The 17663-nt window shown below is 45.9% G+C and overlaps 1 protein-coding gene across 7 annotated transcripts in view; it reads left to right on the top strand.

The window, feature by feature from the left end:
* The window catches only part of Pdgfra (platelet derived growth factor receptor alpha), a 48578-nt gene extending 31271 nt beyond the window's left edge, over window positions 1–17307 (top strand). For all 7 annotated transcript variants that reach the window (XM_006250880.5, NM_012802.1, XM_039091626.2 and 4 more), the window contains 8 exons: window positions 438–604; window positions 3017–3132; window positions 3419–3541; window positions 5948–6059; window positions 7045–7144; window positions 7251–7356; window positions 11124–11365; window positions 14045–17307. In XM_006250880.5, coding sequence (XP_006250942.1) covers window positions 438–604; window positions 3017–3132; window positions 3419–3541; window positions 5948–6059; window positions 7045–7144; window positions 7251–7356; window positions 11124–11365; window positions 14045–14192 — 1114 coding nt within the window. In that variant the 3' untranslated portion in view covers window positions 14193–17307. The remainder of the gene's footprint in view (window positions 1–437; window positions 605–3016; window positions 3133–3418; window positions 3542–5947; window positions 6060–7044; window positions 7145–7250; window positions 7357–11123; window positions 11366–14044) is intronic.
* The last annotated feature ends 356 nt before the right edge of the window (window positions 17308–17663 follow it).

Raw genomic sequence — 17663 nt, 5'->3', positions numbered from 1 at the left:
TCTCTGCTCCCTGTGAGGATGTGTAGAAGACAGAGAAGTAAAACATGAAGTCATGATGATGACCTTTTGGGGATCCCAGCTGGCCCTATAGTGTTTCCCTTTAGATAGTATGAATTTTAGGGACCCTTTGGACATGCTTGCTTTCTCCCGGATGGATTTTCCTTCCATGTCATCAGAATCAACCTCTCCTCCCAGAACACCTGGGTTTGAGATGACGCACGCATTCACGACTGATTAATGCTCACCTTCTGTCTGGACCACCCCATGGTCAGTGTGCACATGGGGATTGTTTGTGCCCACCACTGAGCCCTTGCTACCTCCCTCCATTAAGAGCACACTGTAGGCACCCAGATTAGCACGAGTTTGGTTACCTACCGAGTGACTGCATTTAAGGGGCTGCCCGGGGTGAAATTTATTTGTTTGTTTGTTTTTCCCAGTTACGTGATTTTATCTTTTGAAAACAATGGTGACTACGTGGACATGAAGCAGGCTGACACCACACAGTACGTGCCAATGCTGGAAAGGAAGGAGGTTTCCAAATACTCCGACATCCAGAGATCGCTGTACGATCGGCCGGCCTCCTATAAGAAGAAATCCATGCTAGGTAAACGTGTCTTTGCTCATTCTGGCCAATACGGTTTCTCTGTGGTTTAACTTGCTGCTCCGAGGGAGGGAAACAGGGATGACAGGTAGCTCTGCCAAGTCGTGCCATCCCTAAGCGCAGGACTGCCCAGCTGGGCCAAGCTATCTTTCTGTAGATTTGTGCTCTGTGAGTGGGAAGAATAAAGGACACGAGGCTGCTGATGTAAGCCCAACGGTATATCGCTTACCCGGTGCATACACCGTCCTTCTGAGGGAAAAGTCTATCTATCCTATTGTGAAAATAAATAATAATGAAGAATGAAGACAGATATAATGTAATCCGATTCTCAGACTTTAAATGTAGCTGCTTTAAATAAATAATTCATTCTGCCACGATGCTCTTCGCTTGTTAACATGTCTTTTGTTTTAAAAAAAAAAAACGGAAGTGGTGATAACTGGTGTTTTCTCGGTGGCCAAACTGAAAGTTGGCACTCTTACATTATTTTATCATGGTTGAGCTCCATAATTCTGGCTTTTCGCTTTCCTCACATCCGAGTTGTGACAGGAACTGGAGAACAGTAGACAGTTTGAGGTTGCCATTTTCTGACAAGTGTTTCTATTGACTTTTGTTTGAAAGCAGCCCCTTCTGTTTTGAAAACTGTGCCGGGCCTGGGTTCATTTGTAAACTCCGGGATGCAATGGGTGATGCCACACCAGATGGGCCTGCTCTGGGGTGGCCACTCCAGGGCTCTCGCTTAACCATACCCTCAAAGTGAGCAGTGTCTAGACAGGCCTGAGCTTTTCCTGTGATTTTTTTGGGGGTGTTTGAGCCTCTCATCAGCTGCTGCAAAAGTGTTCAGCTGCCATGGAGATTGTTTTGAAAAAAAAAAAATCTCTAACATGCTCTGAATACTTTCAGGGTTCTTAAGCGAAAGGTACAATCCATTAAAAAATATGTGCTTGTTTTGCAAAACTTAGTGTGTAATAATATTTTCCATATCTGCAGCTCCATTCACTTCACTTTGCCAAATGGGTAAACTTCCAAACACTTCTTAAAGTTTATCCAATGAGAGTTCTTGGAACAGTGCTTCCTTTCCACTCCCAAATGGTTAAAAATAGTTTACATTGCTTCCCGGGCAGAGCTGGTGGACTTGGCACCAGAGAGAAGGGACCTGAGTCATGCTCGGCCTGGGTCCTGCTGGCAAGCAGACCACAGTTTTCTGGCCTTCCCATAGCTGGTTGAAAAAATGAATGGCTGAAACTGCTCATCACTGGCCTGTGAATCATCGAAAAGTATTGAGAACTGCTGACCTAGATTGCCCGCCTCAAAACCCATAGGGTCCTTCTAGATGGGATGAGTGGGGGACAGAGGACAGGTTACAAAGGGAGGTCGATGCCTGGTCATGGGCACTGTCCTTGGAGATGGCTGCCTGGTCTGCTCAGTAGGTGATTTAACTGGTAAATTATACACAAAGCCAAAAAGGAAAGAAAAAAAACCCTCAAATTCATCATGGATGATTTCAGTGTGTGTGTTCGTGTGTGTGTGTGTGTGTGTGTGTGTGTGTGTGTGTGTGTGTAGGGAGGGGGGCCAAGGGAGAGGGAGAGGGGGAGAGAGAGAGAGAGAGAGAGAGAGAGAGAGAGAGAGAGAGAGAGAGAGTCCAAGAGTCCAAGATAGCTGAGGTGATGTGACTAGGTGGAAAGTGAAATCCAAGGGCAAAAGACAATGTCTGTGAGACTCCATGGAGGAGGTTGGTTTGACCAATCATTATGTGTATAACTATCCCCCTGCCCGCCCAGGTATGCGTTTGTGCACGCAGGATGAATGTCTCTTATCTTAAATGCTTGGAACTAAATGTGTTTTGAATTTTTTTTTTAGATTTTGGAATATTTGCATATACATTATGAGATATCTTGAGTTTGGGAGCCAAAAATCTAAGTACAAATTCATGTCTGTTTCATGCACACCTCAGACACATAGCTGACAGTAATTTTATACAATATTTTTTTAGCGTGCTTGTGTTTTGACTGTGATCTGTCACATGAAGTCTGGCATGGGGATATTTTACGGTCGTGCTGATGCAAAATGAGTTTGGGATGTTTGAAGCATTTTAGATTCAGGGTTTGGGGTTGGGGATGCTCAACCTGTGTATATTTCCTTTGGAAGAAAGAACTATTCTTTTCTTCTTTCTATTCTTATAGTACTAAGGACTAAAATGTGTGCCTCGTGCCTCCTGGGCAAGTGCTCTGTCATGAGCCACACGCACAGCCTCCTTTGTATAGTTTCTGTACCCGGTAAAGTCTAAAAGTTCTGACAGAATGCTTTCGGGAGAGATCTTTGGACAAGCTTCTGCAACTTGCTAGATGAGGGAATGTCTGCATACTGGGAGGCCCCCCGCTTTCACCCAACACCAACACACTTGACTCCTTTCCACAGACTCAGAAGCTAAAAACCTCCTTTCGGATGATGACTCCGAGGGTCTGACTTTGCTGGACCTACTAAGCTTCACCTACCAAGTGGCCCGAGGGATGGAATTTTTGGCTTCGAAAAATGTAAGTTCGAGGCACAGAGACCTCTTCAGACCCAGCCGTAGCTTCAGAGGGAGGGGCACGGAAAGAAGGGCTGGGAGGAAGATCTTCGAGCCAGAGTAACAGTGGCTTCTCAGTTCAACCCTACCTCTGTTGCTTCCCCAGATAGGCTGAGAGTGACGTCACTGGGTGTCTGCCTTTCTCTGGGACACCTTTTAAGTGACCCCACAGACTGGCCGGTCTTGCAGGAGTGCTGCCACCTGGCCTCAGCTGGAGCCATTCTGAAGTGGTTTCTTTCCTTCCCATGTAGTGTGTCCACCGGGACCTGGCTGCCCGCAACGTCCTTCTGGCGCAGGGGAAAATCGTGAAGATCTGTGACTTCGGGCTGGCCAGAGACATCATGCACGATTCTAACTACGTGTCAAAGGGCAGCGTACGTTCCCTCCGTCCTCTATCCTTCCCCCACCCTCTGAAGTGCTGCTAGGTCTCAGTTCAGGAGCCAGTCATCAGCTGGCTCCAGGGTCTCAGTAGAAAGCTTAGGTTTAACAGTCAGACAGCCTGTGTTTACTCAAGTTCCTCGTCTATTTCATGTCTTGGTTTCTCTGTAGCTTCACCCATTTATAAATTGCTACACAGGGGATGATTTAGGTAATTCTCATAAAGTGCTGTAGACAGTGTGTGGTATATAGAAGCACCTGTCAGGGGCTGGAGAGATGGCTGGTTGGTTAAGAAGAGCACTGGCCTCTCTTCCAGAGGCTCTGGATACAATTTCCAGCCCGAACATGATAGCTCACAGCTGCCTCTAACCACAGGTCTAGGGATCTGATGCCATCTTTTGGCTTCCAATCCATTTGGCGTACAGACATTGGGGGCAAAACACCCATACATGCAACATTAGGAAAAAGCAATTAGACACACCCAGTAAGTGTTAATTCCCAATCAATCAAGTATGTACATGAATATACAAGCATTCGCTTCCAGGGAGATCTCTAAGTTTTAAGCTCTTACCAGATTTCCAACAGGCAAGTTTAACCTCGAGAACAGGGAGACTGCTTGAATAAATAGAATGGCACCCCTTCTCTGGTGATAGTTTGTCTACTTGACCCGCCCTCTTCTTCCCTTCAGCCTGTAAGCACATGAATAGTTCAGGGCACATCTATCACCTATTGGTACAGTTATATGTCACTCTGCTTCACTGGTGTAAGGCAGCTTACAGGGCTGCAGCCTCTGCTTTGAGAGGGACAGTGATCTCTGTCCGTGCTCTGTGCCCCAGTCTCGTGCTCAATGACTGTAGCCACAGCTCTTCCCAGACACCTTGAACGAGCTGCTAAACTTTGGTGGAAGTGATTTCTTTTTTTTTTTTTTTTTTTTGGCATCTTTTCTTTTCTTTTTTTTTTATTAACTTGAGTATTTCTTATATACATTTCGAGTGTTATTCCCTTTCCAGGTTTCCGGGCAAGCACCCCCCTCCCTCTCCCCTTCTCTATGGGTGTTCCCCTCCCCATCCTCCCCCCTTGCCGCCCTCCCCCCAACAATCACGTTCACTGGGGGTTCAGTCTTAGGAGGACCCAGGGCTTCCCCTTCCACTGGTGCTCTTACTAGGATATTCATTGCTACCTATGAGGGCAGAGTCCAGGGTCAGTCCATGTATAGTCTTTAGGTAGTGGCTTAGTCCCTGGAAGCTCTGGTTGCTTGGCATTGTTGTACATATGGGGTCTCGGAAGTGATTTCTTACCTAAGGTTATGAAGATCTACTGTTTCTTCGTAGTCTGGACAGAGGGGTGTGTGTGGGGAGGGTGCTGTACTGTACAGCTGCCCAGACTTAGTATTTCACCTGAAGTTTGGACCAGCTCTGCAAAAGAGACGCATTCGAATGTCTTGTCTTTTGGTGGTGGAAAATCACCACTTATTTCTTACAGCTTGGAAACTAATACTGGTTTCCAGGATGCTGTATCTATTCTTAGTTTTGTTCCTAGGGTCACCTAAAAACGGTTGGGGGACTGGTCTGGTCAAAGGTCACGCTTTATTGGTAAATTGAAGGTTAAATGTTTTTAGTATATGATTCCTTTAGAAGATATGAGAAGTGACATTGACCATTCTTTGTCCATTATTATTAAGAATCTACGTGGGCTGGAGAGATAGCTCAGTGGTTAAGAGCACTGACTGCTCTTCCAGAGGTCCTGAGTTCAATTCCCAGCAGCCTCATGGTGACCCACAACCATCTGTAATGGGGATCTGATGACCTCTTCTGGTGTGTCTGAAGACAGTGACAGTGTACTCACCTACATGAAATAAATAAATAAATCTTTAAAAAAAAAATCTACACAGTGGGGCTAGAAGGAGAGCTCCGTGAGTGAAGTATTTGCTGTGTAAGCACGGGTACCTGTGTTTGATCTCCAGAACTCATGTGCAAAGCCTGACACAGTGGCCAGTGCTTGTAACCCCTGAGATGGGGAGGCAGAGACAGACTCCTGCAGCTCCTCGCCACTTAGCTGAATTGGTGAATCCCAGGCCAGGAGAGAGCTTTCTCAGAGAAAAAAAACAACCTATAGGTGGACAGTATCCTGAGGAAAACAGCGGAGGCCTTTGGTCTCCACATGCACGCATACCTGCAACAAGCACTTGCATACACCTGAACACACACACACACACACACACACACACACACACACACACACACAAATATACATGGATACACAATCTATGTAGTTGCTGGTGAACAGTAAATACATAAGAGACAGAATGCAGGCAAGATCTTTAATGCATTATTCTCAGCCCAGGGAGAGACCCTTTCTGTTTCTATACCCTGTGGGTTCATCTCCTCTCTCCTTCTCCACAGACTTTCCTGCCTGTGAAGTGGATGGCACCTGAGAGCATTTTTGACAACCTCTACACCACGCTGAGTGACGTCTGGTCTTATGGCGTTCTGCTCTGGGAAATATTCTCCCTTGGTAAGAGCTCGGCGGCTAGCTAGTGTGGCTTATTCTGCATAGCACTAGAAGGGACATGGGTCTGCCCCAGATCCAGGTGACTCGTGCAGTCCCACCCCACAGGCTTACCCCTACCGTGTCTGATGGAGGCTGAGTAGATCCATAAGGGGTCTCCGGGGGCTGCTTCCTTGCCCCTGGCCACCATCACTCTGGTTGTGCCAGAGTCGTTTGCTCCCATGGGAAGTGTTTCCGACGATATCTGCTTTTTCATTTTGGACTTGATTAGAGAGTTCACCAACAGTGTCCTCTCTCTTACTTGATGATGAATGATGCCCAGGTGAAAGGTGATGTGGCAGGGAACCCACAGGGCGGGTAACTCCACATCTCAACAAGAAAAATACGTAACATTTGGTCACTTGTCATTAGGGCCTAAGGTGCCGGCTGCCAAGGGAGGGTCGTATAAGGGAGTGGTGAGGTTTGACCAAACTCTGGGGATACACAGATTACACACTTATAGGTAAACCCTGTAAGCTGTAATGTGGATCCAGAGGAAGGACAGAACAACCTTGGAGTGGTTTTGGAAGCTTCAGAGAGGGAATTGAACTTGACTTGGCCTTGCCTTGGCTGCTCCACCCGCTGCTATCCCTCCAGCTCTGCTTCTTCTGAGGTCTTCTATGCCCTTAAAACAGCAGACTGTGGACATTCCAGATCCTAGCTTTGACTCGGGCTGTAATTACGTGAACACTTCTGAGGAAGATGATATTCTTTAGTGGCCTAGAACACCTTTCCGCCTTGTTCGTGTGTTTGAGTTTAGATGTGCTTGTTAGAAACACTATTAAGTGCGTTAGTGAATTTTGTTCTAACGTTGCCCAAGATGTCTGGATTTGATCAGCCGAGACTGCTATGGCAATCCTGCAGATTCTTTGAAAGAATCAGGCCATCAGGACTTTGAGGTCAAAGGTATATGGTACAAGTAAAAACCCTCTGTCATCCGGTTATCTCGTAGGTGGCACACCCTACCCTGGCATGATGGTTGATTCTACTTTCTACAATAAGATCAAGAGCGGATACAGGATGGCCAAACCCGACCATGCCACCAGTGAAGTGTAAGCTTCCTCCCCACCCGTGGGCTCCCGTCAATGCTCCGGGGGTCTGCGGGGTGGCTGACAGCCACAGGCACGCCCACACTCACTCTGAGCTCTGCTTCTGCAGCTATGAGATTATGGTGCAGTGCTGGAACAGTGAACCCGAAAAGAGACCCTCCTTCTACCACCTCAGCGAGATAGTGGAGAATCTGCTGCCTGGACAGTACAAAAAGGTTGGTTTGAGCCTGCGACTGTGGGCGGGAGGATGAGGACAAGGAGGGGAGACTAGCTAGCAGTTATGCCAACAAGCAGAGCACTTTCAAAGGAGGACACAGACTGTGTGATCTTGTGACCATGGCTTCGGGGAGTGTTCTATAGGACCCCAGTAGCACTGATGAATGAGAGCCCTCCCCTTCCCACAGGGCTGTTTTTTATCTTACCTGTGAGACACCTGTAGGCACTTCCTAGTCCAGTCATTTGAGTGTCTGAGGGTACAGTGCAGTTAGAACTCTCAGGACATCTGAAGCCATTAAATCGCCCATTTGAATGCACTTAAATCCATTTGAAACTGGCTTTTACCAGCTGACTGCAGGGGACGATCCCAGCTGTTATCTGTGACTCCAGCTGGTTTTCTGTGGCACAGAAAGCATTGTTCAAAGGAACAAATGTAATTCCACGGACCTGCGCGGGAGCCGTAAATGAATGGGGCAATTTTCTGCTGAGGCCTTGAGAAGGGAAGCCACACACTCGTGCGTGATGAATCTCATCCCAGACTAGGCACGGCAGACCGACCCATTTCTCTTCCTTCGAGAGAGGCGACATCAGTAGTTTGTCCCAGAGCCTCATCAGTTTGAGCTGAAAGTTCAGTATGTCAGTTTTGATAGCACTGATTTCACTTCTCATACGTGGTGCTGGGAGTGCGTAGGAATCATTTACCTAGGTCTGTGGAAGATTCTCTGTTGGCGGGAAGAGGAAGAGGCTACTGCTGGAACTAGGGGTCTTCCATTTCTGTCTGTTGTGGCTGGTGCCGTGCTATACACAGATAGCGAGAGTCTGTGTGGTGTGTTGACTAAAGGTGTGTGCGTCAGAGGGACATAGCCAGGTCGTATGGTAATTTACTTTTAGTTTTTTGTTTTGTTTTGGTTTTTAGAGACAGGATTAACTCGCTTTGAAGACCAGGCTGGGCTCTAACTCATAGAGATCTGCCTGCCTCTGCTTCCAGAGTGCTGTGAGGAAAGATGTTTATGATGCCCAATTTACTTTCAGGCTTTTTTTTTTTTAAAGGAATCTAGCCTCCATACAGACTTCCAGTTTGGATGTACAGCCCCCACCTCAACACAACCTTATCCTTCCTTCCTTCCTTCCTTCCTTCCTTCCTTCCTTCCTTCCTTCCTTCCTTCCTTCCTTCCTTTGTTGCTTTCTTGCTGATAGCCATTTTGGATTGAGTGGCCTTTCTTTTTCTCCACTGGCTAAGGATGTTGAATCTTTTTCCAAGGATTTATCAGATACTTATTTTTAATCTTTTGAAAGCTAAATATTCAGTTTATTAGCCAATTCATTGAATATTTTTGTGTGTGTGACACACACACACACACACACACACACACACGCACGCACGCACGCGCACGCACGCACGCACGCACGCGCACGCACGCACGCACGCACGCTCACACGCCTATGTTTGCTGGTCTTTATATAGCCTGCCTACTCATCCATTGTCTGATGTATATTTATATATTTGGCAGAGCTTCCCCCCACCCCAATTCTTTACATTTTCTTTTTACTTTTGTGACTGTTTCCTTTGCAAACAAAACTACAACATAAAACTCAAAAAACAAAGCACAAAAGCTTTATTATTTCTTCCTCCTTTATTACTGTTTTGTTTTGTTTTTTAGTTTCTTTTTTGAGACGGGGCCTCACTTTGTATCTCTGGCTGACCTGGAACTTGCTAGGTAGACCTCGCAGAGATCCTCCTTCCTCTTCCTAGTATTGGGATCCACCACATCTGGATGTTTATTTATTGTTTTAGACAGGGTCTCACCATGTAGCTATGGCTGGCCTGGAACTCTCTAAGTAGACCTAGCTGTCCTCAGCAAGGATCCGCATGCCTCTGCTTCCTGGATTAAAGGCGAGGATCACCACACCCAGCCTTACCCAGAAGTTTTCACATTTCATTTTTTATGTGTGTGAGAGACAGTGTCTCACTTTGTATCTCTGGCTGACCTGGAACTTGCTAGGTAGATCAGGCTGGCCTTGAACTCACAAAGATCCTCCTGTCTTTGAGCGTTGGGATTAATGGCAGACACCACTTGCCCAGACCCACTTGTTAATTCTTGATCATTTCCCTTGCTCCTGGAGTCTGACTCAGACAGTTCTAGTCTATGTCTACATCTTGGAATGCTTTCTTCCAGCTGTCTCAGAGTGTTACGTCTTACATTTAGGTCTTGATTCATTTGGAACTGAGCTCTGTGGGGAGCGAGACAGATCTATCTCCATCTTCTTCTAGTTCTCCAAGTTGTTAGATAGGCCGTCTTTTCTCTAGTGTCAACTTGGCCTCCCTACGTCACATAGGTGGCTATGTCTGTGTGCTTATTTCTGGACCCTCTATCCTGCTCTGTTGATTTATTTACTTATAGTTATATATGTGTAATACACATATTTAATATACACATAAAACTATGGCTCTGTCATACAGTTTGAGGTCAGGTATTATGAGTCTCAGAATTATGATATTTCCAGCATTGCTCTAGCTATTTGAGATCTTTTGGGTTTTTCTGTATGAGTTTTAGAATTGCTTTTCTAGTTCTGAAAAAAAAATGTTGAAATTTGTCGGGGATTGTGTTGAAGCCAGGCTCAGAAAGGCAAGTACCATGTTTCTTCTACATGCAGAAACTAATTTAAAATTATGTGTGTATACATATACACACATGTGTGTACTTATTTATCTAAATATTGATTTTATTTTTTAATTTTTACTTATGTGTGTATGTACATATGCCTGTTTGTCTATATACATACCACGTGTGTGGGTGTCTGTGGAGGTCAGAAGTGGGTGTGGAAATTTTTAGAACTGGAATTATAGGAGGCTGTGAGCCACCTAGTGTGGGTGCTGGGAACTGAACTTGTGTCCTTTGCAAGAGCAACAAATGCTCCTAAATACCGAGCCGTATATGTACACGTATACCTGCACATGCGAACACACGAACAAGAGAGGGGACCATGAGAAGGAAGGAAGAGATCTTAAAGGTTGGGGTGGAGAGAGTCATGAGATGTATGTGGTAAAAAAGCAGACAGACCTATCTCGGGGGAGGAGGGGAATCAGCCAGAGGGAAACAGGGAGCGTAAGCAAGGGTAATGGGGGAGGGGAGAATGATGAGATCAAAGCACAATGACAGATGTGTAAACTGAACAAATCAACACACACACACACATACAACACACACACACAACACACACAAGACACAAGACACACACATATAACACACACACAACACACACAACACACACACACAGAACACACACACATACAACACACACACACACACACACACACACACACACACACACACACGCACAGAGGAAAGTAGGATTTTTCACATCAGAAGTCAGATTTCCCCAACACTGAGGGCTCAGGAGGATGCTTGGAATGGTGCCTCCAGTATAAACCCTCTGCTCATTCTACAGGTCCTGTATGGGCCCTTGAGGGACTCAATGACTCAATGAGGGTCCCTCAGTCCCCATGTTGGTCCTGTGTGAGAGTAGTAGGCACCTCATTGCAGTTACAAACCTAGGGAAAGGCTTGCTGTGTCTGACGTCTCACCAGGAGTCCTATGTTGTCCCTGTTTCTTGACCTGTTTCTCTTCCTGGTGATGGTTAGCGCAGGACTCTCCCTTAGCTCTCCTCAGGGAAACACACATGTAAACCACACACTTCAATGTCTACATTCACGTTATAGTTTGTCAGTAACACTGGATTAAATGTGTTAAACGTATACTTTCAGAGTTATGAAAAGATTCACCTGGACTTCCTAAAGAGTGACCATCCGGCTGTGGCACGCATGCGTGTGGACTCTGACAACGCGTACATCGGTGTCACTTACAAAAATGAAGAGGACAAGCTGAAGGAATGGGAAGGTGGCCTGGATGAACAGAGATTGAGCGCAGATAGTGGCTACATCATTCCCCTGCCAGACATTGACCCTGTTCCAGAGGAGGAAGACCTGGGCAAGAGGAACAGACACAGGTAACTATGGCCACCTTCCTGGTGCTAGCCTGCAAGGGAGACTAGGGCCACCAGGGATGTAAACTGTGTGGACAACAGGGGCATAGTTCCAGGGTAGGTCAAGGTTTCACCTGCCTTCCCATGACGTCCTCCCATGTGACTCAGAGGTGTCCTCTCACTCTTGAGTGAGCGCTTCTCTGGTGAACGATCTCTGATCCTTGTCCTTAGGTCATTTGGGGGCCAAAGCTGTGGTGCCTGGTGATAAAAAGCTCCACTCTGAGCTCTTTTTTTTTTTTTTTTGGTTCTTTTTTTTCGGAGCTGGGGACCGAACCCAGGGCCTTGCGCTTCCTAGGCAAGTGCTCTACCACTGAGCTAAATCCCCAACCCCCCACTCTGAGCTCTTAAACGTTCATGGAGCTGAGGAAAACATTGAGCGAGGTGGGGTTGGGATGTGAGATGCTCCACCAACAGCCCTTAGCCCCGCATGCAATTCATAATGATCTGGGGAGGACTTTTTCTTTTCTTTTCTTTTCTTTTCTTTTCTTTTCTTTTCCTTCCTTCCTTTCTTTTCTTTCTTTTTTTAAAGATTTAATTATTTACTTTATGTATACGAGTTCTGTAGCTGTCTTCAGACACACCAGAAGAGGGCATCTGATCCCATTATAGATGGTTGTGAGTCACCATGTGGGTGCTGGGAATTGAACTCAGGACCTCTGGAAGAGCAGTCAGTACCCTTAACCACTGAGCCATCTCTACAGCCCCTGGGAAGGACTTTCAAACTTCTGATTCACAGGCCTCATCCTGTCTGTCTGTCTGTCTGTTTGTCCCTCCTTCCTCTGGTGGGCTATTTTCTCCTGTTTGTGTGAGGCAGAAGGAAGCCACCTCACCAAAGGGAAGAGGTCGGGGTTCTACCCACCCGCAGATGATTGTGAATTTCGAGTAAAAAAGACACACACGGACAAGGCAGATGGTAACGCAAGGCAGAATATGAAAAAGACAGCAAGAATCTAGAGAAGGGAGGGGGACAGGGGAGAGTTCTGGCAGGCTAGTGACTTCAGGGATAGTACACCTAAAACTTTTGTTTTAAAAATGTTTAGTACAGGGGTTGGGGATTTAGCTCAGTGGTAGAGCGCTTGCCTACCAATCTCAAGGCCCTGGGTTCGGTCCCCAGCTCCGAAAAAAAGAAAAAAAATGTTTAGTACACAGGAATAGTGTGAGAGTACACCTGTCAATCAGAGGGTATAGGAGTTGACATTTACCTCATTCTCCTTATCCAGCTTGGTGTCACATATATCATCATCATCACCATTACCACCACCATCATCATCATAGCACACACACACACACACACACACACACACACACACACACACACACTTCTCACTCAATGGCTCAGAGTTAAGTAGGAAACGCCAAGGTAATTCACCCCTAGCATTCTGCCATACACTTCCTAAGAACAAGAACATTCATGTGATGTCTGTCATGACACCATGGAAGAAAGTTAGAGTTGGAGATACAGAATTCGTGTTGGCCATATCTGATGCCGTAAGTTCAATTCCCGGTACTGAAATAAGAAAGAAAAGAAGAGAAGGGAACCAACAGCTGCTCTCAGATCTCTTTTCATACCCAGACTTTGTCCAAATCCACATACCAGTTTGAATCATAACTGCTAATTTATTGAGCTCTTTATATGTTTATAGTTATCAGATTATTATCATAGTTAATTATCTCTGCAGGTATATTGTTAGATATTGCTGTCATGCCATTTTTAGCATCGTTTAGTTTTATATTCCACGGAGGTCTTCTTTAACTTTACTTTTTATTATATTTTTATTTATATTTTATTTTTGATTTTTTATTATATACACTTTAATTTTGAGATTATATTTGTGTGTGTGTGTGTGTGTGTGTGTGTGTGTGTGTACAGATATGTGCACCTAAGTGTGTGAATGTAACCTGCTCGGTCTGTGTGATGCTACCTACATGTATGTGTCCATTTTCAGGGCTGACCATTTGGTACTGGATAGCCAATTTGATGTGTTCTTCCCTGGGGAAGACCCTTTCTCTGGTTCTCAACTTCTCTCATTATCTGTAGCTCTTGGTCTAGAGGAGAGGCTGCCTGAGCTCCTTGCTTACACATTAACGTGACTATTGGTGGCATTCTGGTGCAGGTCTTGTTGGCGAGGCTTCGGGTATGTCCTTGCATAGGTGGGAAAACAAGAGCTTTTTCCTTCCGCCTTTACCCGAGCCTTTAGACCCAGAGGGGCGGGGAGAACAAGGAGGAGGGGCGTGGCAGGAAGTGAGTGAAAGTGTGGGACCCCATCCTCCTGCTTCCCTTGTTTAACTTTCTCAGTATCTTTTGATTGGCTGTTGCTTATCCTCTCCCCTGATAGGATGAGCAGGAAAAATAGAATCTGTTGTGTCTTGTTAATAACGCCCCCAAAAAAACGTGTGGTAGGAAGGACAGCGAGCAGAGTTGCGCCGATGGCTGTGTCTTGGTTTTGTGTTGGCTCTGTGCAGCAATGGCCATGGAGTGACTGACTGGCTGGGTCCGTGGCAGACTGGCCATGCTTGGCCGCACATACTTCAACAGGAAAGGACCTTGGACAAAGAGTCCCGCCTGTTGCTTCAGGCAGCCACCCTTGAAATGCAGCCCTGGAAGTGAGTCTGTTCATGACGTTTGTCTTTCAATCCCATCAGCTCGCAGACTTCGGAAGAGAGCGCCATCGAGACGGGTTCCAGTAGTTCCACTTTCATCAAGAGAGAGGACGAGACCATTGAGGACATCGACATGATGGATGATATTGGCATAGATTCCTCAGACCTGGTGGAGGACAGCTTCCTGTAACTGGCAGGCTCGGAGTGTCTATCATCTTCTCTGGGAGCCTCCTCGGGATCCCCTTAAGAAAACCACTTCATTGCAATGCAAAGGTTGAGACTTGGGTGATGTGGAGACAGAAGTTCCCGGCCAAGGGTCTTGGGAAGCCTCTGTGAATGACTGGGATACTCGGATCGAACGTTGTCCATGCTGCCCCTTGCAATCCGTCAGTAGCATCTCAGCGGCGTGTGAGGTTTGGAAATGGACGGACAAGGGAGTGACTGGCCACAGAAGACGGGCTTTGTGTTTCCGGGGCATTGGTGAGATTCCCACACGCGCAACTTGTACTGCAGACAACTCCAGCATTGTAATTATGTAAATAACCCTAGCCGAGGACGTGTTAGATCTGTGTTAACCCTCCTCTCTGGACCTCTGAAGAGACCACTCAGTACATCCGTGTGCTTCCTTCCCTCTTGGAATCCGGTACCAGCTGCTGTTGAATTTTCTCCTGAAGTACATGCAAAACCACTTTGAACTTTGGAAGGTACTGGAACTGTTGTGTTTTACTGTCTTATTAGTGTTAAAGAGGCAAAAGATAAAAGACTAACCAACCTTGAGTAGTAGATTTGGGTCTCTTAGGAGCCCAAGAACGAACGCCTCTGTATCTTGTAATCTATACATATAACACCACTACTGTTAACAAGAATGCTAAAGATGTAATCCCTAACCTGATTTCTTTACAGAGAAAGCACAATTAATTAGAACAAAACCCTTACTAAGTAGATGACGAGTTTGGCAGTTTTTTTTTTAACATTTATATTAAGTAACATGTTTCTCAATAAAATATAATAGGTTTAGTGGTTTAAAGTTAGCAAGCCCTAGAGAGCAGAGTGTAAGTAGTGTTGTCCAGAAAGGCCAACCTTTTGTTGTAGTGTTCTAAGCTGTTTCCCTAATCCAAGGCCCTAAGAACAGTTAATCGCCTCTGAGTTACTGGGATTAGAAATAAGCAAAACAGAACCCCCGGGTGTCCTAAATGTTCTTAGTAGAAAGGCTTAAGTCTGAGCCCAGTGTGACTTCTCATGCTGTGTGTGACCTTGTGGAAAAGAACCGTCCACAAAAAGGACTCCGGTGGGCAGAAGTATCTTTTGTGGCCAGTGATGACTTGGATGGATCCCACCCATACTTACCTTTTAAATCTATGACCTCTTAAGGATGCGTCAACATCAGCGCCTCACTTTTCCTCTCTTGTCTCAAAGAGAAAGAGCTGGGAACCCTGAAACCACAATGGTGCTGTTGATTGCAAGGCTATGTGGGCGTGAACTGGCTCCTTCATTCCCACCGTTTGCAACTAGGGTCACAAGCCTCAGTGGTTTCAGACCTCCGCCCCAGAGATCTGGAATTACGAGGTCTGACGGGAGCAAGAAGCTATATTATGTTTTAATTAACTCCTTGGCGCTCTTGAGGAGTCAGTGTTCAGAAACGCTGGCTTGGGTTACAGGGGTTTGCTGCGGGTGGGGCAGGGCAGCCTTGAAAATTGGAACTGAGCTAGAAGTCGACCACGCAGGAAGGCTACTATTTTTAAGTCCTTGGCTTCATGTCAATGCCACGTATCCAGCAATTCCTGCCCTTGATTTAACCTTCCAGGCTTAGCCGAGGCTGAGAAAACAAGATCTTGGCTTGGGCACATCTTCCAGTTCTAGTCAGCGTGGGTACCACTTCCCACCGGATGGAGGACCTGAGCTCGCTCACCTCAAAGAGGGCCCACAAATGGTGCAAGCCCGTGTGCCAGGTCTGTGTCTAACCAGCTCCGGAACCGGTGGGGAAGATAAAAAGGTTTCTGGATTTGGGGGCTTTAGGTGGGAGGCTATCACAAGCATCCAAACTGCCAAACTGGTTAGTGTGGGTTCATTGGCATTCTCTGCAATGTGTCTAATTGCTGACTCTGTATGAATGAAACATGGGGTATGATTAACTGCAATCACTGTATGCACTTCCAGCAGGTGATGCTTTGGAAGGCGCAGAAGCAATAACAAGGTACTTGACTACCTACTGGCATAATCTCAATGCAAACCCCAACTTTCCCCCTCTCACAGTCAGTGTGAGGACTGAGCCAGATTGGCCAATTGAGAAGCAAAAACCTGACTAGATTCTTTTGAGCCAATTAGACTTGAAATACGCCCATGTTTCTAGACTCGCAGCTCAAGTGGTCTGTTTACCACGCGTTTGCACAGCCTTGGTTTTGTTGCTTCCTTTTACTCTAATGTCTGTCACTTGGGACCTTGCATGACAATTTGAGGTTGGAGGAAGCTTCTCAGACCGACAGTTTTCCCATCCCTACCAGTACTTGCCTCTGAGATTAAATGGGATTGCATTCGTTTTGTTTTCTGAGACAGGGCCTCTCTATGTAGCCCTGGCTGCCCTGGAACTCACTGTGTAAACCAGGCTGGCCTTGAACTCCCAGAGATCCATTGTCTCTGTCCCCCCAGGGCTGGGATTGCTGGTGTGTACCACCACACTCAGCAGGGATACATTTTTATTTTCAAACAGTGTTTTGACTGTATCCTGGTTTCTTTTTGGCCTCCTGCAGAGTCCCTGGAAGGAAATTTACCAATTTTCTCTGCTTTCTATTCTTATTTTTATGATGACAATCAAAGCTGGCCCGAAGAACACAATTTGTGACTTTTTTTTTTTAAATAATCAGTGATGTCCTTAAAATGTGGTCTGCCAACCTGTACAAAATGGTCCTATATTTTTGAAGAGGGACGTGAGATAAAATGATGTTATACATCGATATGTATATATCTGTTGCTATGTAGACTTGGAGAATACTGCCAAAACGTGTATGACAAGCTGTATCACTGCCTTTGTTTATATTTTTTTAACTGTGATATTCCCCACAGGCACGTTAACTGTTGCACTTTTGAATGTCCAAAATTTATATTTTAGAAGGAATAAAGAGAAAAATACTTACATGTTCCCAACATGGTGGTGTGGTAAATGTGTGAGAGCAACTCCATAGAGAGGGTCTTCCAATCCAAGATGGCTTCCAGATACCCGTGTTCATGTTTTGTTTAAAAAAAAAAGAAGTGTAAATGGAGATCTTTATATTTCAATAAATGATTTATGATATATGATTTTAAAGTTATGAAGGTCTGCCACTTCTTTTCTTTTTGGTTTTAGTTTGGTCAGAATCCCATTCAACCCCCTTCCTACAACTCAGCCTGTTGTTTGAGGCAAGATCTTGTTGTATAGCTTGGGTTGGCATTGAGCTTTGTGATCCTCCTGCCTCAGCCTCCAGAGTGCTGGTATCATAGCCATCTAGCACAATGACCTGCCTCCTCCTCCTCTTCCTCCTCCTCCTCCTCTCCCTCTTCCTCTTCCTCCTTCCCCTCCCCCTCCCCTCCCCCTTCTCCCCTTCCCCTCCCCCTTTTCTGAATAAACTCACTAGTTAGTAAGGGCAGTTGAGTGGAAGCTGGAGGTCTCCCATATATTGGCATCACA

Source organism: Rattus norvegicus, chromosome 14, assembly GCF_036323735.1.
Source record: "Rattus norvegicus strain BN/NHsdMcwi chromosome 14, GRCr8, whole genome shotgun sequence".
Classification (NCBI taxonomy): domain Eukaryota; kingdom Metazoa; phylum Chordata; class Mammalia; order Rodentia; family Muridae; genus Rattus; species Rattus norvegicus.
Note: the sequence above shows the minus strand (reverse complement) of the source record. Positions and strands in the feature narration are given on the sequence as shown.